This window comes from Dermacentor andersoni, chromosome 1 (genome assembly GCF_023375885.2).
Source record: "Dermacentor andersoni chromosome 1, qqDerAnde1_hic_scaffold, whole genome shotgun sequence".
Taxonomy (NCBI): Eukaryota; Metazoa; Arthropoda; class Arachnida; order Ixodida; family Ixodidae; genus Dermacentor; species Dermacentor andersoni.
The window spans coordinates 345,401,143-345,426,803 of record NC_092814.1 but is presented as its reverse complement, the minus strand read 5'-3'; the positions used below and the strand labels follow the sequence as shown (position 1 = coordinate 345,426,803).

General features: G+C 46.3%; 1 protein-coding gene across 1 annotated transcript; it reads right to left on the bottom strand.

Moving 5' to 3' along the window:
• Window positions 1-206: 206 nt before the first annotated feature.
• On the bottom strand, window positions 207-23,933 carry LOC126516740 (monocarboxylate transporter 12-like). Its single transcript, XM_072285708.1, has 4 exons — window positions 23,687-23,933; window positions 5,426-5,569; window positions 3,916-5,004; window positions 207-3,274 (listed from the first exon to the last, which is right to left on the bottom strand). The coding sequence occupies exons 1-4, from the start codon at window positions 23,889-23,891 to the stop codon at window positions 3,048-3,050; spliced, it is 1,665 nt and encodes a 554-aa protein (XP_072141809.1). The 5' UTR covers window positions 23,892-23,933; the 3' UTR covers window positions 207-3,047.
• Window positions 23,934-25,661: the final 1,728 nt, after the last annotated feature.

Sequence of the window (25,661 nt, the reverse complement as noted above, 5' to 3'; positions counted from 1 at the left end):
AAAAAACATCAAAGCCTTGATTTTGTAGAGATGCCGTTTTTCCGACGCTATCCCTATTTGCGCTTTCCGCGCTCGTCGGTCGTCAGAGCGACGCTCCGCCCGCGGTCACGTGGGATCGGCCGGTCGTGAACGTCAGATGATAAGAGGGACATATATATGAAATCTAGCGGTAGGCATCGCTACAAAATGGCGTCCAAGACTTCCACAGGCTGTTGTATATAGTTCTTTTTCAAGTTCATTCAATTTCAAGTTCTTTATTGATCACATGACGGTGTGTAGTACATTGGGTATGGTATAAAAGTAGGGCCCTATAACACTCGTAGTAGTTGCAGGGGGGGCCGTAAGTTATACGTTATTATTTATTTATTTATTTATTCAAAATACCCCCAAAGGCCCTCATTACGAGGGTATTACATGGGGGAGGGGGGGCAATCACAAGCACTGGTCATAGTTAGTATATACTAAAAACAAGAGAGTGTAACAGAAGTAATAATACAGTGAAACATAGGTAATATACAAGATAATTATGTCACAATTATTACAGAGAAAACATTAGTACATATTAAGAGAACATAAGGCAACTGCAATGAAAAACAGCAACAAACATCGAAAACACTGTAAAAGTCCCAAAAAAGAATAATAATACGATTAGTCGACAAATCGTGAGCGAATTAAATGTTGAAACTTAGTCAAGTCTGGTTCCGTGGCAATGACTGATGGTAAGGCGTTCCATTCAGTTATTGTGCGTGGTAAGAACGAATATGCATAATGGGATGACTGGCAGTTAATGCGTTTGACTTTGTATGGATGGTCACGGCGTGGAAAAATAACTGTTGGTGACTGAAAGAAATCATCGTGAAGTGATGGATGGTGATAAAGCTTATGGAAAAGTGTTAGGCGAGAAATTTTACGGCGAAGTGCTAAGTTGTCCAAGTCAGCTTTATTCTTTAACGAGGTGACGCTGGTGTAACGTGAATAATCTGAAAATATAAATCGCGCAGCACGGTTCTGCAAGGCTTCGATGTTACTGATGATATAAGTTTGTTCGGGATCCCAGATGGCAGACGCGTATTCTAGTTTAGGACGGATTAATGTTGTGTATGCTAGTTTTTTAACATGCATTGGGGCTTCTTTTAAGTTATGTTTAATAAGTCCTAGAGTACGATTTCAAGAGGCAAGGGTAAGATTAATATGATTATTCCATGATAAGTTTGACTGAAGATTGATGCCAAGGTACTTGTAAGTAGTTGCGAGTTCCACAGGGTTGTTATCAAGGGAGTAGGTGGTTAGAATTCGTGGCCTATTGGTGAAAGACATGAGTTTAGTTTTGGAAATATTTAATGGCATTAACCAATTAGAACACCATGCACTTATTGCGTCCAGGTCAGTTTGTAGTAGGTGGCTATCAGTGTTACTTGTTACACATCGGTAAACTACACAATCGTCTGCAAATAGTCTGATTTTAGGTGACACGCAACTGGGTAAATCATTAATATAAATTAGAAAGAGTAAAGGACCAAGTACGCTGCCTTGTGGAACTCCAGACGTAACATCAGCATAACATGAATTGGAATTGTTAACTGATGTAAACTGAATTCTAGATGACAGAAAATCGGTGATCCATGCAATTATAGTAGGGTGAATGTTAAGCTGTGAATGTTTAAGTAACAACCTATGGTGTCGAACATGGTCAAATGCCTTAGAAAAATCTGAAAATATTGCGTCAACTTCGAACCCGGCGTCTATTAGTGCGTGTATGTCGTTAATAAATCCGGCAAGTTGTGTGTCGCATGAGTAGCCCTTGCGAAAACCGTGCTGATGCTTAAAAATAATGTTATGGTCTTCAAGGAAGTTGATGACTTGACTGTGTATATGTTCGAGTAATTTACAAATAATGCTGGTTAAGGAGATGGGACGATAATTAAGGGGAGAAGCACGATCACCTGATTTGAAAATGGGTATTATTTTAGCAAAGCGCCAGTCATTAGGAATACCACCAGTTGATAGTGACTGGAAAAATAGAGCTGTTAACATAGGCCAAATAATATGTGATGTATTCTTTAAAATGTTATTGTTGAAACCTAGATGGTCGGCACTAGATGACATTTTAAGATTGGTTAGTAGAGATAAAACACCAGCCTCACTGATGTCTACCTCATGCATTGTGATTCCCACTAATGTCTTTAAAGTTGGCAATGAGTTAACGTCTTCATGAGTGAAAATTGTTACAAACGTATCATTAAGAAGTTGAGCGCAATCTGAATCGGGGATGGGAACACCAAAAGAATCAGTAAGAATGATGTCAGTGGGAATTGCAGGGTTCACTACACGCCAAAAGTGACGAGTATTATTTTTTAGCATGGATGGTAAATCATGAGAAAAAAAGTTATTGCGAGTGGATTTTAGCAATGCCTTATAAGCCTTTTCACACGCTTTGTGTTTATCATGGACACTCGCTAGACCAGTCAGCTTAGCCTGCCTGTAAAGTCTTTTCTTTTTGTTATTAAGCCGCCGAAGCTTGTTTGTAAAAGCATATAAACACTTGAGTTCGTGTTTGATACAGTTGCACTGAGACAGTACAAATATGGTACATACTCGTTGAGCGTACAAGTGGTATAGGTTCACGAGCTCCAGACAACACAATATATTCGTCTGTGTACAAATAATTCAGAACTGGAGTGGAAGTTACGTGTCATGCTCGGGTGCTTCAGGCTGCCCTTGAGACTATGGGTGAGGCTAAGCTGATGATGTTTTGACGCAGAGGGCCGTGTGCGTGCACATGCTCTTGCCTGGTCGTGGTCCTGATGGGTTGACAGAGGTGACAGCTGTGAGTCCAAATTTCCCGAAAGCTAAACTGCTCGCGCCACGGTAGACTCTGGGCTGCGGCAGCACGCGCAGGAGGAGTTGAAGATAATTGAAGCACGAAGCATATTTGTTTCGTTGGTTGGTTGGTTCCCCTCCAAATTTAAACGCTGGACTAGCCCAGAACCAATGTTTCGTTTTCCTTTCTATGTCATGTTGTTGTCAATAGGAGTCTCCTCACCGGCTCACACTACCCGAAATTGTAGTTCTTTTTTTGCACCGGTACTTTTCTCATGATGTGGACATGCAGCCCTTCTTTTCGGACCAATTCTCGGCGAGTTTCTGTGTTTTATCATGAATGCGCACTGTTCTGTCACTCGATAGTACAACCATAGTAGAGACACAAGCATCGTCGATCCCCCAATGAGGCTGAATAAACCAGCGTAGTCCCCGTGAGTATCTCTGAAGAATCCTGCGTGTAGAGAGAGAAAGCGACAAATCGCATTCGTCAGTCATGCGGAAAGACAATCATTACGGGTGAACGCAAAGACAGAAAGTATCGGCGCGAGCTTGTACACCAGGTCATTACTGTTGGAGAGACGAGAGTGCCATATTCACGCCCGCTCAACAGACCTGTGCGATGCCTAAAAGCAAAGTAATGACGAGTGGGTAGGAATACAGATGCAGATTCACACCAAATACACAATATGAGTTCCCGTGGCGACCTGTTCCCAAGACGCCTACGGTCCAGTTCCTACCCTTGTGGCGCAGACACTTTAGCTTTAGGTGATATACCAGCCACAGTTACAAAGTTACTCTTCCCCACTCCTTCCTGTTAACTTCCATGCGAGCAAAATTTGGGCATAAATTCGTTTCCTACGGCAAACCGGCCTGGAGACAGCATTCCGACTCAGCAACAAAGTTTATGCGGAAAGGATTTTAACAAAGTCCGCAAAGGGAGCATATGCATATAATGTATATGCTGACTGTTACATATGCGTGTGCGACATACTGTACGCGTTCGAGTGCTATTCTTTCCAACGCATGGACCATCATCGAAACTATATGCTCCAGTGGTAATACTGAGTAATCACAGCGATTGCTTTCGCTCACCTATTAGTAACGGCCTGGCGAGTCCCACAAGTCCGGCGACTGCATTGGCAATTCCGAAGCAGACGCCAACCTTGTCAGTGTCCACCAACTCCATGAAGAGCACAACTATAAGTATTATCGTTGAGCCGTTGCACCAGCCAGATAAGACTGACAGAACCACTTGGTTTGGATACGAACTACAAAGCGGCATCAGGCAGAGCGATGCGCCCCAGAGCGCCAGGTGAGACGCCATCATGGTGCTTTTTCGCAGGTACTTCCTGTCGGTAATCCAACCAGAGCCGAGCCGAGCCACCAAGTCGGTCAATGCGTAGATTGACACTAGGTACACTACGTTCCACGCAGGTATCCCACGGTCCACTCCAAAGTCGACTACGACGGTAGTATACGTCGTCATGTTAAAGTGCATTACGGAAAACGAAAAGGCGATGAGATAGAATTTAGGTGACAAGAGAAAAGAGAGAAAACGTTCTCTTTTGGCCCCTGTGTGTTCTCCGTTCGATTGCGTTTGATCTTCGTCCTCTCCGACTAGCTGTGGTACAGCACCCTTCTCTACTGGAAAGTGAACGTCCTTTTTCGCATAGTTGAAACCGACTGAAACAGCGCCATCTCGCACAGTTCTTTCCCATTTAGGCTCATCGCAATCGACATCCTGTCCTTCAATTGCCAATTGGTGGACCTCCAGGCAATATTGATCGGGGGTACGATTGCATCCACAAGAACCGCCATCATCTAGTGGGTGTGGATAATCGGAACACCGAAGCGGTCTCTTGAATTCTTTGCCACTACGGAGGACAACATATCTTCTATCTGAATCGTGGGCCGAGGCCCCATTTCTTTCTCGTTGCAGTGGAGCTGGCGGCGGCGTGCGTTGCAGCAAAGCACCGGCCACCGAGTTCAGCATAGTGGCTCCTAAAATTAAGAAAGTGCCACGGATTCCGTATTTCTCCTCCAGTGCCTTCATTACCGGCGGGAAGACAAGTCCTCCAACTGTGAAGCCTGCAGTGGCGAGGCCGGATGCCGCTGCGCGGTACTTGAGAAAGTTCTGCTGTACAACGACGCTGAAGAGGCTCAGAAAACCGATACAGGTGCCTGTATCAGAAAGGAAAGTAGAAATCAGGGACGCATTTTCGCTATCACTGGCAAAAGTATACGATACGTCAGTGCAGTGCGGAGTTCGTGCTTGCGACCAGCAAAGCAGCACATGTATGAGTGTGTTGGTCGCATATGCGAGCGCAGCATGCTCCAAACATAAACTCACATTCAAAAAATTTTCTTTAACGTATGTGACGTCTGCTATTGGCCATCACAGCGGCTGTCGTCTCATTATCACGCGGATATCGCCACTGAATGGTGGGCACCCGAACGCTTACCAATGAACGCTCTTACGTAAAATAAGTTTGCAAGCTGCTTGACCTAGGCTGCGATAATATTAAGCTCTTTCGGAAACCCTGCGGATGAATAAGAACATGTGTCACATGCATGAGAATGAGCTGGAAAGAAGAATACCTACCGTGCACGATACCTAAGAAGACGTCGAGGAAGAGCATCGAGGGCGCGAAGGAGCAGGCGCATATGGCGAGTGAACCACCGAGGCACCCAACCACGGAGAGCTTCCATATCGATATGTACCTTGCCATGACTCCGGCAATGGGACCTGCGGTATAAAGTTTGTGGAACCGGGCTCGGTGCAGTCTAGTTTATAGCAAGAAAGCTTTTACCAAAGTTGCACCCATGGTCATCGCAGTCAAATCAAGCCGAGCTTTCAACGCGAGCTGTCATTTGTATTCCATACATAATTAATAGTCTAGACGACGTTGGAATGCAGTGAAATAGTTCTTAACCCATAAATCCGGGAAAATATATTTTACAAGTGGGCAAATACACAGCTATGGTGAGTGTAAATATCGAAAAAGACAGGAAAGGACGAGGGGGGGGGGGGGGGTACTTATACTGGCCTTCGGTTGCTGTGCAAGATTCCGAACGTATGTATTTATAGTAGAGGTGTTCGAATAGTCACATGATTACGAATCGAATATGAATATTCGAGAATGCTGACGTTCCAATGTCGAGTCCAACATAGTTTGTTTTTCCTCATTTATGAACATATACTGAAATGTAAATTTGTGTTGAGTCCATTTTATCTAAACAATACATTGGTTTACGTTACTTTATACATGTGCATACTGCCGTTCCCAAGTAGAACACAGGTTTACTGTGAGGTTTGTAAATAAGTAACGACCGCTTTAAGTTATCTGGCACATCATGACAATGACAGTAATAAAAGATAGGAACATCACGTAACCATATGCACGTTTACACCCTGTGAATAAATCTGACAACCGAACACAGCAGATATTATAATTATACCTTGCACCGTGCTTTTTACAAAATTTTTATTCATTTATCAGGTTGGCTAACGCTATAGAGCTATAAAGTGTTGCTTTCGCTGAAGGAGAGAAGTTTGGTGCTACAGCACCGCACATTTTGAGACTGGCTAAAAAATTGGTCCTTTCTCATAAAAAGAAACAACACGCGAGCTCAAAATATAGGCTGCCTAAAGGAGGCGAGGCATTAATATCGAATGAGCGGAAATTATTGAGCAGAAGTCATCTGCCCCGTGGGGAGCGCTTAGAAACGGGCGCCTCTGCTCAGCAACCACGCTGCTCTCATGCAGCAGAATCATTCGGTGAAATCCTCACTTGCCTCGGTCCCTATCCCTCGAGACTCGGTTAAGCGTTGCTGTTGCTGATATTATTTCGATAGCAATTATACAGACGCTAGACGAGCATTCACGCCGTATACGCGCCGCCGCCGTCGCCGTCGTCGTGCTGTTCCACTCGACGCTGCTTGCGCGGCTTGCGCTTGTGAAGGGTTTCAGGGTTCCCAGGGGCGCGGAGTTGGGCTTACCCGCAAGAACGACGTGGACGTACAGTCGCGATCTTTTTGAGCGTGAACACGGCAGCGCATGACTTGGCGCACTGCCAGCGCAGTTAGCGGCGGCACCGTGAAGCAGTGCGCATGCACCGTGCGTGTGGCATGAGAATTCTATACACCTTCGCGCAGGCACGTACGCAGAGCTTTTTTTCCGGGGGGGGGGGGGGGGGGGGGGGCAACCCAAGGTAACTTTTCTATGCAAATTAGGGGGAGGGTGCTTTACTAGTACAAATGTGAATAATGCCCACCATTTGCCATAAAGACGCGTAAAGTCTCAAAAGCGAATAGAAATGACATGCATCTCACAGGTACGCCTGTGAGATACACCTCTCCTTTACTTGGCAAACAAAAAACCACATCAAATGGACTCGCGCATGAAACATGCGCAGGAAGAACCTTGCCAAGAACAAGTTAACAAGCGAAAGTGCACAATAAAGATTTCTAGTTGCGGTTTTTGAATTAGCTATGGAAGAATTATACAGAAATGTATGTTTGCGGAACAATCACAGTTCTTTTGGATCCCTCGTTTATTGTTCTACAAAGTAGCAAAACCGACACGAGTTGTTATTTGGGAAGTTGCGTAACGATGCGTGGTCACCAGTCCCGTACAACCGCGTAGAGCGCAGGACGCTGCGGTTCTAGACGTACTGCTCCCACCGCGGAAGGTTAGAACCCCCCATCCCCCCAGTAGCACAGCAGGGAAGTGGCTACGCCAGGCGGCTCGATTGATAACTGTAGAAGCGTCATTCAAGCCACACAGAATTATTCTCCACTTCGAGCGGCGTTTTCTCTACTTCCTTTTCAATAAAAAGATGTTGATCCATAAGTATTTTCACTAACAATTTTCGCTTTTCCTCCCTGTATGGCTGTTGCCTTGGCTTTCTCCCTTAGTAGATCGCTTAATTTCTCATCTCCTTGCGACTCTTGTTTCCAGTTGCCAATTTTCCACGACAGGCACTGTACAATTAGGGAGGCACCAGACGAGGTAACGGCTGACAGTCATATTGCTTATGGGTTGAACTGTTATTGCAGGGTCTGATGATGGACGCTGTTTCGCAATATTTTATTTTCCACCTTGTCTAACCCATATCACGGATATACGGTTCCGAGGATCTGCCAGCGTCGCGGCGAGCCGTCACTCGAGGAAATAATGAAGCGAAAGGAAAAGTTAAACGCAACTGGCGTTTTCTCCAGCCACAACTCATTCCACGACCATACATACCAGCCGACTCTGAACCGAATACCTTTCCTGGCCCCTGTATCAGTCTAAACAAAGAAGGTTGAACTAACGAAACAACAGAGATGCGCGTGATTGTTGAATACATGGTGACATAAAAATTGTGTTGGGCATTATAAATAAAATAAATATGATAATTAAAACTATAAACTACTCCATGCCTGCAGCAATAGATGGTGACAAATGAATTCATCTTGAGTTATTCGCGCTGGCACGTATCGAAGAGAAAACTGGCCTCGGCGGAGGTGAAGTAGGCGTTAAGCACCCCGCATAAGTAGACCAACCCCGATAGTACTACAACGCCTGGCCGACCCACGGCAAAGGTGAAGCAGACGTTTAGTACTCCCCATACGTGGGCCGATCCCGAAGATAGTGCAATAGCGGGCCCACCCGCGGCGCCGGTGAAGCAGGCATTAAGAACTCCCCATAGGTAGGCCGATCCCGAAAATTCCGAAGGGCGCGTTATAGGTTCCCGAGTCCACAGGGGTATGTGCCATTGTTCTTAACCCATTTTGCACTATCACCAGGATCGGCCCACATGATTATTTTTTCTGTCAGCGGAAGCCGAAAAATACTACGGAAGTTAGACATACACTGCTTTCGCTGTAAAAGCAGCAAAATGTTGACAGCCGAGTAGATTGATTTGTCGACGCTTTAGGAATGTGTGTGAGGAGTGGTAGGTTAGGCAGATGGGGGGGGGGGGTTGCCGCTTAATTTCGGGGGGGGGGAGGGAGAGGCCCGGGCCCCCCGGGCCCCCCCTGGGCACGTGCCTGCCTTCGCGCGCATTGCGTCGCTCCAACACGCACGTTTCGTCTGCTACACGCGTACCGCAATAAGGGAGCCGTACACTTCAAGAACGGTAACAATGTTGAACTTTCAATTACGTTCCACATAATGTATGAATAAGCTTGAAAACAGCAAGGAACGCCGAATTTTTGACGCCACACATAGCCATCGACCAAGTGCAACGACGGATGAAGAGGACGCGCTTGTGGTAGCTGCAGTCGTGGAGAAATCGTTCCAGTCCGCGAAGGAAGTGCGGTAGCTGCCGGATGTAGACGCGTCCGTTGTCAGCGTACGTCGACTCCTCAGGAGTGCTCAACCGCGAAGTTATATGGCTGCGCAAAAGCCCGTCCTCACTGCTTCGAACAAGCCGTCACGACTGCAATTTGGCGATGCGCACGTCTCGTGCAGATCCGTTGACTGGGGTCGAGTAATCTTCTCGGACGAGTTGACTTTTTCAACGCGTCGAAACCAGCGAGTGCAACAGTGGCGAAAGATAGGACACGGTAAGAACTTTTTTTCTGAAAGGACTTCATTTTAGGTGAAAGACTAAATTTATTATGATTTCCATGCAGTTACGAGCCAGCCAACGTGCAGGGAGTCACCGCGAGCCGATGCTCCTGCGTGAACGTGTGGAGCGCAGTGTCAAGGCATGGTCTCGGGCCTCTGCACCTCACCGAGGGCGCTCTTACTCCACAACGCTACTGTAGCGAAGTCTTGGAGAACGTACTCCTCCCTTACACCCACAGTACTTAACAGATGCTGATTTTGTGTTCCAGCAGGACCTTGCGCCAGTGTACACTGCGAACGCTCTGAATGAGCACATAAGAACATAAGTCTGCTCTCCTGGACGACCAAGGGCGCTGACATGATCATCTGCGAAAATGTATAGGGTGCGCATGAAAGCAGCCATGTTGCGACAGCCTATTTATTCGGCGACTGTGAACAAGCTGTGGGAAGCGGTTTGCCAAGCGTGGGAGCACCTTAGAGTAAATAATAACTTTGTGCCTGCCGTGAGCTCTTCACTACTGTCTAGGATGGTAGTACTCCGTGCTGCAAAAGTGCATATGACAAAATATTAACAGAAATTGAACAGCAAGTAATTGCAGCTTACAGCTGTTCCTTCTCCAAGTGTTTCAATACTTTGTTTTGACAAGTACAAAAAGAAAGTTCGGAGGTTTGTGTTTCTTAGCCTGTTGCCTGCATTGTGTGGCTAAAGGAACTCGGGAGAAAAGAAAAAAAAAACAAGGTAACGATTTTCAGGTAATTAAGGCAACTCTAAGCATGAGGAACACAAAGTTTAAAGTGGAAGCATCCCCCTTTCAATTACGCGGTCACCACCAAGGAGGGAAAAGAAAACAGCTAGCACACGACAAGCCCGCGCTCCGACTGCATGATGCGGGCGAAGGGAAGCTACTCTCGCCGCGCATGCGCACAGATATTGCGAGGGGCCGCTTAACCGCTTAACCAGCTGAACTGCGCTAGCAGTACAGAAAGCCACGCGTTCCCGTGTTCACGCTCAAAAAGATCGAACTGTACCGTCGCCGCGACGCCCAGTCACATTCGGTGGCCGAGCTTCGTTCTGCCTTCCGCGTCTGGCACGAGCGTGGTGAGCATGTGATTATGAGCAGCGTTCCTGCTGAGCTACTATGTGTGTGCACTGCTCTTCTGAGTGTAACGGGCAGTCAGTGTGAAGCTAACGTTGGGGGGGGGGGGGGGGCAATGTTTCACCGGACTGGCCCCAATGGTTGCCCGTCGGCCTCGTCTTGTGTACCATCACGGTGCGACGCCACACGGCGACGCTCCTCACCGCGGCCGTACGTTGTGAGATATCTGGCCTATTCCTGCTGCTCAGCCCAGGTCTTGCCTTGCGTAATACGTCATGTCAACATGTCGCAGCCGCGTATAGTTAGAACACCCTCCGAGGCGTTCATGCAAGCGCAGCGCTGAACCGTGTTACTGCGGTCAATTCTTTAAGAGAAGCGAAAAAAAGGGACAACTTGAAACATTCTATCCTAGAATCTAACCTAAATTGAACAGCAAGGGCCATCGGAATCGTACTGAATATTGCGAATATTCGCGAGCCCCTAATTTATCGATTTCGCCTGAGATAGGACATGTGTATAGCATACCAGCGTCAGCTCGTGCGTGTGTGTGTTTTGCTATTTCTTGCTTGTTGAGTGGTCGGGTTGGTTGCACCTCTTTGGTTTTGGTATAACTATTTTTATGCCACTACAGTTTCCACAGTACGCCGCCGACTAAAGCATATATATATATATATATATATATGCATACATAGTTTGATGTCGCGCTGTGTTTGCAAAATGGAAGTCTATACCTTATTCACCCAACTTATATTTCCATGATAAGCTAGAAGAATAAGCAAGTTCGATGCGTTGAATGTTTCTTAGTTACAACTGCATGAACATACCTGGCAATGAAGCCAGTGAAGATCATTGCTCAAGAATACTCAAGAGCGAACAAAGTTCGCTAGCGCAATGCGATAACGGACACGCCCCTTTCCCGGTGAGCCATTGCTCAAGGATACTCAAGAGCGAACAAAGTTCGCCAGCGAAATCCGAGAACGGGCACACCCCTTTCCCCAGTGAGCTTAGCGCTGTTCCACAAGAGAAAAAGACACGGTGCAGCTGCGTCTAAGACAGTTACGGATTGCTGTTTAATATGCCGCAGCGGAGCACGAGCCGATACTTTCCTCTCCGTGGCCCAGGGCTCACGAGGCATCGATGGAAAAGCATTCAGAAGCGTCCCACATCGCCACTGCCAGCACATTGGCAGCATTCGGTATAGCCAAGCCGGCAGCGATAGCACAGAAGACGCACCTTGGACTCCCTCATGGACGACCTGCAAGAACCACAGCTGCTCATGCACTTTTAACGAAACCCCGCTATAGAATCTCATTCCCCTTTCCGTTCCTCTCCAGAAGGTAACTACCGAAAGTGGAGATAACATCCGTGTATAAGGAATAAAAACGTTTTACCGACACTATTAAAGTTAGTCCCTCCGTCTCCCGGTCGTTCTCTCTTAAATCTCATCAAACGAACAATGCTTGTCATAAAACACACATAGTCGGAGCAGTAGCGATGCAGTAAACGATATTGCCCTAACTTAGTGACACACAGACAATACAAACTTAATATCTTTTTATACGTATGGTGCTTCTCCGGTATGTACACGGTGTGCTTATATATTTTGACTCAAACATTAAAATTAAAGTTGAGCGCCGCAGAAGAACCAATGTCACGAATCACTGTTAACAGTCGTCTTCCATAAGATATTCATGAGTATTAGTCATATATCGTGATTCAGATCTGCGAAAAATAAATATATTGTTAGAAGCACGGGGAAAAGGCGTTTATTTAGGCGTGCGAGAGCAGGAACAGCAGGCTACGAACAGCAGGAATGGCCGCTGCACAGTCTTCGTTCTCCTCTTCCCTTCTCTTCTTGATCTCCGCGTCCCTTTTATGCTTGGACGCAACAATATGCCCATTCTAGGGCTCAAGTGTCAATTGAAAAGCTGTGTAGCATATTAGTGAAAACGCGAGGCTCATGCCTAACCAGATTCATTTAGAATCAGCGGAATTGAGCTTCTTCTCCCATGGAAACGTGCCACAGAAGGAGCTGTGATTTCTACTTGTTCTAAAGGAAACCAGCTTTACAGTCAACGTCGACGACATCACTAGTTTTGCGGGAGATATTTAGGTGACGTTCAGTGCCATTTACATTTCCATACGAAACCGCGTTGGGGAAAAAAAAAGAAGCAACCTAAAAGCCGCCATGAGCGTCGCTCAGCGTAAGGAAGCGTTGTTAATAACGATCGCGAGTAATTTTCCTTAACATTTATTACACACTCTATCTATTTCAAAAACGTTTCAACTTCAATATCAGCGCTAGTGTTTGCGTGACTTATGTTCGTCCATATCTCAGCAGGATCGCTGACGTTGAATCGATAATGGCCAACCAACTAGCCCACCAATACCTTCTGATCAAGTTCAAAAACATTTCATTGCTATAATCGCCATTCTATTTCGATGTAACTGCTCGACGAATGCAGCTCCTAGGTGTGTCCAATAACCCCTATCCTTTGTCTACGGATGCCACCTTGATAATGCAAATTTACCATTCTCATCTATCTACCAAATCCTCACCTAGCTTTGGCCGCTGTTCGCTTCACTGACGCATTTTTTTAAAACTCCTTATAATACGCGATATGCTAACTCTTCAACGAATTTTATATAACCTGTTCAACATGCTTAAACATCAAACATTACTTTAAGTGTCTTAATCCTCCTGATCTTTAGTCCTCTTAAGAATCGTCTCAATCTCCGCAGACTACACAACGCAAAATGTTTTCATACACCATACAAAACGCGCATGAATATGTAATTTGCAACATATTTCCAATTCAAACGAGGTAGGCATAGGAAACAGTTCCTCTAAATTAAACGTTGCCCTTGTGTAGAGCTAATTTAAAACAATCCGCGCCTCTATACAGATAACCCGCCGTGGTTGCTCAGTGGTTATGGTGTTGGGCTGCTGAGCACGAGGTCGCGGGATCGAATCCCGGCCATGGCGGCCGCATTTCGATGGAAGCGAAATGCGAAAACACCCGTGTACTTAGATTTAGGTGCACGTTAAAGATCCCCAGGTGGTCGAAATTTCTGGAGTCCTCCACTACGGCGTGCCTCGTAATCAGAATGTGGTTTTGGCACGTAAAACCCCATAATTTATTTTTTATTCTATAGATATTCCTGTTTCTTTGGAGACTGCGATGGCATTCCTCTGGTCGCACTGGCTGATACAGCTGCTTGCAATAAAATGTCAATCAGCATTGATAGCCCCTTTAAATCTCATCAAATGCGCATGTGGCAGCTTTCCAGCATGGAAGAATGTTTGCGATACGACGCAAGCCATCTAAGCGGCATTGGATAACCCTATACACAACGTTTGATAGCAAACAGCATGTGGCGTTCGTTCGTTGATAGCGTTCTGGAGTGCCTTACATTTTAGCGTGCATATGCGCAGTGATTCAGTTTATATTTGCATCTTGACCCTTATTCAGTGTGAGAACCGTTGAATTTCTTGCAATATTTACTAGAGGCAACCCTGGCGCTGCAATCGTTCAGCCACCATGGGAATGATGAGTGGTGCATGGATTTTTCTTACCTCCGTGCTTGCGGATTTAGGCGTTCGTGTTCCTTCGTTTATTGTGCTTTATGCGCCTTCATTGTCCTAAATTTCAGGGCAATGTATACTTTCCTGACTGCAGAAGATCTTGCGAACGCGCACAATTGATACCCATTGCAGCAGTTCAGCCTGTCGAGGAGGCCAAATCAAAACGCGCCGAGCGTCTCAACGCGCTGCCTTGCCCACGAGAAATTCATAAGGGCGTTTTAAGGCCGCTTGTCGATGCATGCCTTCGTTTCGTAATGGTTTCAATATTATGCTTCTATGCAAGAAGTCCCGTGTTCGAATCCTGCCGTCAGACCATTTAAATAATATTTATTAACTTAATTATTGCGCTGTAGATTGCTGAGAGTGAGTTCACGAAGTCACGAAGCCGTTTGAAGCCAGAAGGATCAAGTTTAAGCCCATCCATGTACTACCCATCAATTTCCATGCTGGCTGAACCACCACACTTGGTACTCCCGTAGGCGCTAGCGCCAGAGTTTGCTCTAGTAATTATGGGATGAAATTCTGTGGTGAAAATGACATGAAAGGCGCATTGTTGCTCAAAAAGCTACGTCGAATAAGCAGTCGACAGAATGGTAATCCCCTAGTTTTCAAAAGTTTGATAAAAGGCAGAATTGGCAAATAACCCAAAAGAAGTACGAAGCTCCCAAGCAAAGGCAACCATTACCTCCAGTGAGGAAACTGTGCCGAGTATTTTTGAGTGTGCTCTGTACCATTTCAAGCACTATTTCTGCTGTAATGTTAAACAAAATTAGATTGATTTTAATAAAGTACGTCACTACGAAAATGAATCTAAAGACGCGTTGGAATCTAAATGACGTGATGCTTGACTTAGTGGCGCGGCAGTAATAGTGGACGACACAAGCACAGCATTCTCGCCTGTATATGTTAGCGGCCTGTGTCAGGAGGACGAAGGCGATGTATGATGCTTGTCGAGGGAACAATTTTGACGAGAGGTCACATTTTTGGGGAGCACAGATAAGTGTGACACATTTTTAAGCTTATTTAAGGTTTCTATAATTCTTGTGTCACAGTGACACGTACACATTCTGCAGAAGTGGCAAATACCGAGCTGCAAATATCCAGTGACCTAAGTTGTTTATTCCGGCACATACATACCTAGTGGCAAATACCCAGTGGCGCATACCCAGCTGCACATACTATGTAGCTTAAGTTGCTGTCTATTCAGCGAAAAGCGTAACATGCGCACTTAGGTATACGAAACCTCCGTTGGGAAGGCCATGAATGCCCCCACCCCTTCGCTTTAAAAAGGAATCGCGGCAGAACTCATCTCACGATGGCTGTCGACGGTAATGCGATTAGCATTCCTGCAATACCGCATTCCCGAAGTCGCGTTTAATTAACATATGTAGTGGCCCTTCTGGGACTTCCCTTGCTTCAGCTATATGCGACAAACTCCAGTATCGTCGCTCTTTCCTATCGTACTTACTTGCCAAAGTCGCCCATGATCATGATGGCATGAAAACGACTCTATGACGTCGCCGGAGTAAGTACTATGAAGAAAAAGGAATGATATCGATGGAATGACAAACGCAGTATGACGTCGACGTTATGACGTCAGTCAGGTGACGATCCTTAAATGATCATGATGTTATAATGACGGCAGCATGACGACGACGGCATGAAGGCAATGAGATGAGCAAGAGTGTATGACGACAACCCACTGACAACGTTGGAATGACGATGACGACGATGATATGACAACGGACGCATGATATTGACTGCCTGATGACGACACAATGACGACGATGACATGACAACGGAGGCATAATCGGGATTGAATGACGACAGAATGAATAGAATACAATGAAGAACGAATGATGCCGATAGACCTATGAAGGCGGTATGACGACGATGGCATGACGATAATAGGATGAAGTTAGTGACGTAATGACGATGGTAAAACAACAGCGTGTCGACGACGGCAAGATGACTAGTTTAACGACGAGAAAATTACTACATTGACATGACAACGGTTTGAGTACAATGGAAGGACGATGAGTATATGAGAATAGCGTGACAACACATGCACGGCCGCTCGATGAAAACGCACAGGTGCGGCCTGCCGCGTCGCGCCATCGTCTATGGGCGAGAGCGTGGAAGCGGAATTTGCAGTTGTCTCCGCGTTTCACGAGGAGGGCGCTAGTAGTCGGGGAGAGCCCGCGCGAGGCACTGGCGGGAAGGAGGGAGCATTAAAAATGGCGCGCAGCTCAGTGGTTTTAATTTTTTTTTATTCGCGTGCATCGTTACTGTTTAGTGTCACTCAAAATAGTTCACGCCTGCGTGATCTTCTATGCTTGCGGCACAATGCCGCGCAACTGTTGCGTGCCGCTGTGTACGACGAATGCTTCGAAGAACACCCAAATCCGCTACCACGAGTTTCCCTAGCGACTCAGAACGCAGGGCAGCATGGCTGCGAAACATTTCCCAGGAGGGACCTGGCGGGAAAGGAACAATATAGCAGCCAAATGACAGGTCATTGGTGTGTGCTCTGCATTTTACAGAGCGCCACTACAAGGCGACCGCCAAGTTGATGGTGCTTTTGCCAACTGCGGTGCCGACAGTGTTCCCCAGTTATCACAGCTACATGAGCACGAGGGCCACGTCAGCTCCAAGGAAGAAGTGGCCGCGCTTGGAAAGAAGATAGGGTGATCCGCAGTCACGGGCAAAATGCGCGGGCACTGTTGCTTCACATGACGAGCCTGTTGTTGGTCAAAACGGCCGGCTCACTGCCTGACAGCAATGAAACCGTAATGTCTGATAACACCGAGCCAGTGGTTGAAATCTGTGCCGAAATTGCATCATTTGCAGATACATCATGCCAAACTTCTCTCGAGTTTGAAAAAAACGGCCTTCGATTGAACGCGCCGCGTACAAGCGAAGGCCGCGCGTCTTAAAGAAGCGCTACAGGCACTTCAAGAGAAGGTCGATGGAGCTGAGGAGCGCGCACAATTTTTTGAAAAGAACAAGGACATCGCCTAATTTACGAAGGTACTTGATGGTGTTGCACAAGGCGACAAGACTGCCGAGTTCATTAGGAACCATGTCCGCAGTATCTCCATGAAGAAGCCTAAATGTGGCAACGTCATTCTAAGGGAGTGTGTAATTTGGAAGGCTTGCTCAAGCAAAGGATATATGACCATGTAAGATCCAGAAATCTTTTTAAGCTTCCTTGCCGTTCAACGCTGCAAAGATATATATATATATATATATATATATATATATATATATATATATATATATATATATATATCATCATCATCATCAGCCTAGTTACGCCCACTGCAGGGCAAAGGCCTCTCCCATACTTCTCCAACTACCCCGGTCATGTACTAATTGTGGCCATGTTGTCCCTGCAAACGTCTTAATGTCATCTGCCCACCTAACTTTCTGCCGCCCCCTGCTACGCTTCCCTTCTCTTGGAATCCAGTCCGTAGCTCTTAGTGACCATCGGTTATCTTCCCTCCTCATTACATGTCCGGCCCATGCCCATTTCTTTTTCTTGATTTCAACTAAGATGTCGTTTACCCGCGTTTGTTGCCTCACCCAATCTGCTCTTTTCTTATCCCTTAACGTTACACCCATCATTCTTCTTTCCATAGCTCGTTGCGTCGTTCGCAATTTCAGCAGAACCCTTTTCGTAAGCCTCCAGGTTTCTGCCCCATATGTGAGTACTGGTAACACACAGCTGTTGTACACTTTCCTTTTGAGGGATAGTGGCAACCTACTGTTCATGATTTGAGAATGCCTGCCAAACGCACCCCAACCCATTCTTATTCTTCTGGTTATTTCAGTCTCATGATCCGGATCCGTGGTCACTACCTGCCCTAAGTATATGTATTCCCTTACCACTTCCAGTGTTTCGCTACCTATCGTAAACTGCTGTTCTCTTCCGAGACTGTTAAACAGTACTTTAGTTTTCTGCAGATTAATTTTCAGACCCACCCTTCTGCTTTGCCTCTCCAGGTCAGTGAGCATGCATTGCAATTGGTCTCCTGAGTTACTAAGCAAGGCAATATCATCAGCGAATCGCAAGTTGCTAAGGTATTCTCCATCAACTTTTATCCCCAATTCTTCCCACTCCAGGCCTCTGAATACCTCCTGTAAACATGCTGTGAATAGCATTGGAGATATCGTATCTCCCTGTCTGACGCCTTTCTTTATAGGGATTTTGTTGCTTTCTTTGTGGAGGACTACGGTGGCTGTGGAGCCGCTATAGATATCTTCCAGTATTTTTACATATGGCTCATCTACACCCTGATTCCGTAATGCCTCCATGACTGCTGAGGTTTCGACTGAATCAAACGCTTTCTCGTAATCAATGAAAGCTATATATAAGGGTTGGTTATATTCTGCACATTTCTCTATCACTTGATTGATAGTGTGAATATGGTCTATTGTTGAGTAGCCTTTACGGAATCCTGCCTGGTCCTTTGGTTGACAGAAGTCTAAGGTGTTCCTGATTCTATTTGCGATTACCTTAGTAAATACTTTGTAGGCAACGGACAGTAAGCTGATCGGTCTATAATTTTTCAAGTCTTTGGCGTCCCCTTTCTTATGGATTAGGATTATGTTAGCGTTCTTCCAAGATTGCGGTACGCTCGAGGTTATGAGGCATTGCGTATACAGGGCGGCCAGTTTCTCTAGAACAATCTGACCACCATCCTTCAACAAATCTGCTGTTACCTGATCCTCCCCAGCTGCCTTCCCCCTTTGCATAGCTCCTAAGGCTTTCTTTACTTCTTCTGGCGTTACCTGTGGGATTTCGAATTCCTCTAGGCTATTCTCTCTTCCACTATCGTCGTGGGTGCCACTGGTACTGTATAAATCTCTATAGAACTCCTCAGCCACTTGAACTATCTCGTCCATATTAGTAACGATATTGCCGGCTTTGTCTCTTAACGCACACATCTGATTCTTGCCTATTCCTAGTTTCTTCTTCACTGTTTTTAGGCTTCCTCCGTTCCTGAGAGCCTGTTCAATTCTATCCATATTATAGTTCCTGATGTCCGCTGTCTTACGCTTGTTGATTAACTTAGAAAGTTCTGCCAGTTCTATTCTAGCTGTAGGATTAGAGGCTTTCATACATTGGCGTTTCTTGATCAGATCTTTCGTCTCCTGCGATAGCTTACTGGTTTCCTGTCTAACGGCGTTACCACCGACTTCTATTGCGCACTCCTTAATGATGCCCATGAGATTGTCGTTCATTGCTTCAACACTAAGGTCCTCTTCCTGAGTTAAAGCCGAATACCTGTTCTGTAGTTTGATCCGGAATTCCTCTAGTTTCCCTCTTACCGCTAACTCATTGATTGGCTTCTTGTGTACCAGTTTCTTTCGTTCCCTCCTCAAGTCTAGGCTAATTCGAGTTCTTACCATCCTGTGGTCACTGCAGCGTACCTTGCCGAGCACGTCTACATCTTGAATGATGCCAGGGTTCGCGCAGAGTATGAAGTCGATTTCATTTCTAGTCTCACCATTCGGGCTCTTCCACGTCCACTTTCGGCTAACCCGCTTGCGGAAAAAGGTATTCATTATACGCATATTATTCTGTTCTGCAAACTCTACTAATAATTCTCCTCTGCTATTCCTAGAGCCTATGCCATATTCCCCCACTGACTTGTCTCCAGCCTGCTTCTTGCCTACCCTGGCATTGAAGTCGCCCATCAGTATAGTGTACTTTGTTTTGACTTTACCCATCGCCGATTCTACGTCTTCATAAAAGCTTTCGACTTCCTGGTCATCATGACTAGATGTAGGAGCGTAGACCTGTACAACCTTCATTTTGTACCTCTTATTAAGTTTCACAACAAGACATGCCACCCTCTCGTTAATGCTATAGAATTCCTGTATGTTACCAGCTATTTCCTTATTAATCAGGAATCCGATTCCTAGTTCTCGTCTCTCCGCTAAGCCCCGGTAACACAGTACATGCCCGCTTTTTAGCACTGTATATGCTTCTTTTGTCCTCCTAACCTCACTGAGCCCTATTATATCCCATTTACTACCCTCTAATTCCTCCAATAACACTGCTAGACTCGCCTCACTAGATAGCGTTCTAACGTTAAACGTTGCCAGGTTCAGATTCCAATGGCGGCCTGTCCGGAGCCAGGTATTCTTAGCACCCTCTGCAGCGTCACAGATCTGACCGCTGCCGTGGTCAGTTGCTTCGCGGCTGCTGGGGACTGAGGGCCGGGGTTCGATTGTTGTATTCATATAGGAGGTTGTGGCCAAGTACTGCACCAGGGTGGCCAATCCTGCTCTGGTGAGAGAGTGCGTTACCGGTTCTGGTCACCGGGATCAGGCCGCACTCCAGGCCTGTTTGTGCAATTTTCTCAACACACGGTTTTTTTTTTTGTATTTTCCGGTGGAGAATAGCACGGCACCGGGATTTGAATATATATATATATAGAACTTGAGTGGTGCTACAAGGTAAACAGAACAAGTATTTAATCTCGACAGTTTCGATCGGTGGACCGATCTTCATCAGGGTTTACAGGGTTTTTTTTGTAAACCCTGATGAAGATCGGTCCACCGATCGAAACTGTCGAGATTAAATACTTGTTCTGTTTACCTTGTAGCACCACTCAAGTTCTTTACGTTTGAAAGGTAGCCTGAAGAATCCCTCTTTGCCTACTATATATATATATATATATATATATATATATATATATATATATATATATATATATATATATATGTGTGTGTGTGTGTGTGTTGGCCATTCAACTGGTGAAATTGGCATCACTTCGATGATAAAGGAGTGGCGGTGTATAGAATTTTTTCTTCGGCACCTTTTGCAATGCCGTGAGCTGACTTGCGGAGCGGAGGGCCGTACCATGGAAGTGTGCAAAGTTTTCCTGAGAAAGCTCTTGCGACCGGTCCCATGAAAACTGGGCAGGAGATATTAACCTGTCAGTTGAGCGGCTTGTACGCCTGGCGCAAAAGCCTCTCGCCAGGAAAGTACTGCGCCTGTGATTACAACAACAAAGAGCATTATTTTTCCTACACGGACAATAAAGCAGTTATAACTTATCCGTTGCTCTAGCTCGTCTTCTTTTTTCTAGAGTGAAAAACACAATGCTTCAGTAAACACAAGCGCACTTGTCAACAAGCGGCTGTGCTGTTGCAGAAATAACTGTTCCATATACGAACATCTTCGAGAGTGTACAGCGCAACGGCAAGGAAGGAGGAAACAGAGAGACGCGCGCAATGCGAACTAGCCCAAGCAACCACTTTAGTAACAAACGAACAGTTGCTATATTTTGGTGGAAACATCGCCGACCTGGTACATTCGATAGTCACGCTTACTAATATGATTAACACTATAAAAAATTTATTATCGCCCTTTAAATAGCGGCGAGAGCATGCGAGCTGCGCTGTCACGCTGCGATCCGCCGCAAATATCTCCGGCTGCTCTCCCCTACTGGTGGCGCCGCTGCGGTGGCCCGGAACACTAGGCGAGCTACGCCGTCTCCGCCGCATACGGCAGGCCGCACCTGTGCGTTTTCATCGAGCGGCCGTGACACATGTATCACGAAGGCTGTATGACGATGATGGCGTGACGACAACGGCACGACGAGAGTCGGATGACGAGGCCAGATTGTCGACGACTGAACGACTACGACGGCATCACGACGGCGGTGTGGGAACTAATGCATGATAACTGCATGATGAAGATGAAGGGACGACGAGGGAACGACGAGAGTCGGATGACAAAGCTGGGAGGACGACGATGCGACAACCACGAAGGCGTCACGAACCCGAGCGCTCACCTAGTGGCACGCGATTTTAGACCATTTAGGCCACTGGTTCGACGTAGATGGCGTGACGACGATGATCTGACGAGTCAGATCACGAAGCCGGAATGACGACGATGGAACGACTGCGATGGCATCACGAGCTTATAGGTAGCGGCCCAAGCTGGTAGACAACTTGGGCTACTGGTCCGCGTGAGAGAATTTAGATAGATAGATAGATAGATAGATAGATAGATAGATAGATAGATAGATAGATAGATAGATAGATAGATAGATAGATAGATAGATAGATAGATAGATAGATAGATAGATAGATAGATATGCTCGAAACGGTTGAGGTCAGCAAACAATGACAATTGCGTTAAGATTCCAGCAGAACCCATCTCACGATGAATGTTGCTGCTATTGTGGTTAATATTCGAGCAATTTAGCGACACACCGTATGGCCACCGCTGAAACGCGTCGTACATGAGCCGTTTACTGCTACCGAGTTCCTCTCTGACGCTTCCTTCTGGACACACTGCGCCATATGGTGGCAGGCACGTGCAGCGAACCTTTTTTTTTTTATGTACTGCTGCCGGACACCTATCTCGCGCTTCCCTCTGGAGACGTTGCACCATCTAACGGCGGGAGCGTGAAGTTCGCCTTTTACGTGGCCTCCGAGAATGCGCCCGTGGCGTGCCGGCGTGCGTTAGCGCTGACAAATAATATCTGACTGCCCGCCTGTATTCCCGACGCAGTGCTAAAACGTCGGGCTACTGTGCTCGAGGTACACCCGCCCACAAAAGTTTGCGGACAACAGGATGTTGAAAAACGTTCAATTCTCGAGCAGTCTGTAGCAGTAGCCATTAATGCTGTATCCGAAGATGTTCCTAGCATATTCTAGTGGAGGCCGAAATGCTAATATTAGGCTGCGTTGTGAGGTTGCCGGAGATATCCAGATTTTTCTCAGATTTCGTGGTCCGTAATATTTTGTGGCCGGGTGCACGTGTGCATCCGCCAAGCAGTGAATAAATTTTACAGATATATTTCCCATTATTATTCAAAAGAAAGCGGGGTAGAGAGACTAGATAAATAGACACAAAGTAGCTGAAGTAGGCTAAGCATGCTCATTACATGCTCATCATCAATGCTCATCATTCACGCGGGGCAAACGCGAACAGCACATCGTTTGTATAATATACCCGTCTGAAACATACCACGTTGCTCTAAAGCTTGGTTGAACTTGCGTGAAAACAGGAATGCATAGGAATTGTCTGGGCCTACAAGAAAGGCATGTACATGCTGGTAATATGCATGTTACAACCGAAGATATCGACGCTGAAAACATTCTCCGCTGCTCTTCCACTTCACACATGAAAAGGCTCTCGCAGGACCCGCCACAGTGACTGAGTGGCTGTGACGTTTTGCTTTTGAACACAAGGTCAGGGGTTCGATTTTCAGGCGCGGCGGACGCATTTCGACGGAAGTTGAATGCAAAAAAAAAAAAAAAGCTCGCGTATTGTGCTTTCGCTGAACATCAGATAAATCTGCTTGATCAAAGTTAACCCCGAGCGCTCTAATATATCGTGTTCCTCATAATCATCTGTGCAGTTCTACAAGAAAAGCACAAATCGCTCGGTCAACCGGGTGCTGCCGCGATCAGATAAAGTGCACGCTGCTGCCAATGCTATATCTTATTTTGAACTGCAGACAACTCAAAGCATAAGAAATCTTCTGCGCATTTCAAAAAGAAAAACAGTTGTCACAGACGATAGCCCGGGCTTCAACCGAGCGCTTTTCATCGTTTAAAAAAAATGCACATCCTCCTACGAACGCAGCTACGCACCTGTAAGGAAGTAGCAGACGACAGCAAGGTTGACGGGCCACGACGCCCGCTGCCTGGTCACCGGGAAGGCCTGCAACAGCGCCACATACACCACGGCGGCCGAACGGATCAGGGCGAAAGTGAACACGTTTATCCAGCAGCAAGCCGCGGCGACCAACCAACTCCTAGGTGAATCCATCTTTATACGCCGCAACGCATACACCATGCGGCCGAAAGACGTACGCAGCAGCAATCGTCTGTTCGGCGCCAAGATACGAGAGAAGGCTTATCGTGAGACCCATATTATGCTGGTGTTTTCATTCCTCAGCCAGATCGAAGAAACCCGCGTGTATGCGATTAACGCAGTAGGACGCTCGTAGCAGGCTGTAAGAACAACGTAAGAGGTCATAAGAGACCTCTCGGATGACTAGAAAAGAAGTAAAAGTAGAAAAGTGGTGGGAAAGAAAACGAAGACTCATGCAGCAATATTATTTAGGCTGGTGTAAAGTCAAATGATGCAGAACTATTTCAAAGAAAAGACTTACTCGAGGTTAAAAAAAATAAAAAATGCATTCTGGCGTTTTACGTGCCGAAATCACGATTTGATTATGACGCACAACGTAGTGGAGAATAATGATTAATTTTGGCCTCGAAGGGTTCTTTAACATGCACCTATATTGAAGTACGCAGACTGTCTTTCTGCATTTCACCCCCAGCGAAATGCGGCCGCCGCGGCCCAGATCCAACGCGGCACCTCGAGCGCAGCCACGCAGCACCATAGTCACTGAGTTAACACTGCGTGTAAGACTCGAAGTACTGGTCCCGGGTAGAAAACAACCGTATTAATCTGTGACGTTCGCTGAAATAACTACAGGCACATAATAACGCAGCGGGTAGGCGCCATGGGAGGAAAAAAAGCCATATCGTGAAAGAGTTACTGCGGAACTAAGAAAGAAGAGCGCCAACTAAGACGATCACGAGAAGGAGAACGACACAGGACAAGCGCCAACTTCATCTGCATTTATTCACTGAAGAATCAGGAAATATAAGGAAAATCACAGACATGCGCAAAGGACCACAATTCATCATCTGCCAAACCATTCAAGATATAACATTTCGCTTTTAAATAGGGTCACGGAACTATCACTAACAGTTTTTTCTCTCTTCTTTATATGGAATGCTTCCAAAACCTCACGTGCCTTTGTATCTCTGCTTCTGACAAGAATCGTTATCTATCGGTACCGCGGTTCACACTTGATGCAGTAGAGGCATTGTTTCCTTGGCGCATGTTCGTCCGCCAGGTCACACGCAGTGCAAGTTGCGCAATGTTGCGAAAGATGCGCACCTCCTTCTTTCAGTGACCGCACATGTTCACCTGCACGGTCATTCACGCAACTACCCGTTTGGGCCAAATAGGTTTTCTCGCAGGTCAATGGTATTTCATATACCACAGCAGTGCAGCACTTTACAAACTGCTTGCCATGTTTTCTGCTGCAGCTGCTCCTCGTACCCTGCTCGCGGCGCAGGCGCAGAGCTGTGCATGTTTTCGAGGAGCCTCTAAACTCTCTCTCGGTGAGCACCCCACAGCTGCCATCCTTGTCGGCTTGAAGAAGCCAGAGTTTCTTCCTGAAATACGACACGACATTTACCATAAAATCTTTGGTAGGCGAATTGGCCGTGCTGCTCGCAGATCTTATCAGCCCATTCACACCATCCAGTAGGCATCTTTCATGGTTTTCTTCAGACGCCTTTCTTACAATGCGCCTATTCAGCGCTAGGAACTCATGTGCTTCTATCCATGGCTCATGGCTCAATTTCGGACCTTTGTTCAAAACGTGCCTGAAATCATTGGGAAGCTCACCGTCTCCGATGACCGTCAACAGTCTTTTCGGGGGCTTCTCGTCCTTCATCAGAGGAGCCGACTGTAACCCCTGGTTCACTGTGTGAGCCCACCAAAACTCAGTCGGTCTTCATATAAGTTGGCGAATTGCACGAA

Coding starts and splice junctions, on each gene's coding strand:
- LOC126516740 (XM_072285708.1), bottom strand. CDS start 23,891: ATGGTGTATGCGTTGCGGCGTATAAAGATGGATTCACCTAGGAGTTGG. Junction 5,570..23,686: donor CGTCTGCTACTTCCTTACAG/GTGCGTAGCTGC, acceptor TTTATACCGCAG/GTCCCATTGCCGGAGTCATG. Junction 5,005..5,425: donor CTTCTTAGGTATCGTGCACG/GTAGGTATTCTT, acceptor TTTCTGATACAG/GCACCTGTATCGGTTTTCTG.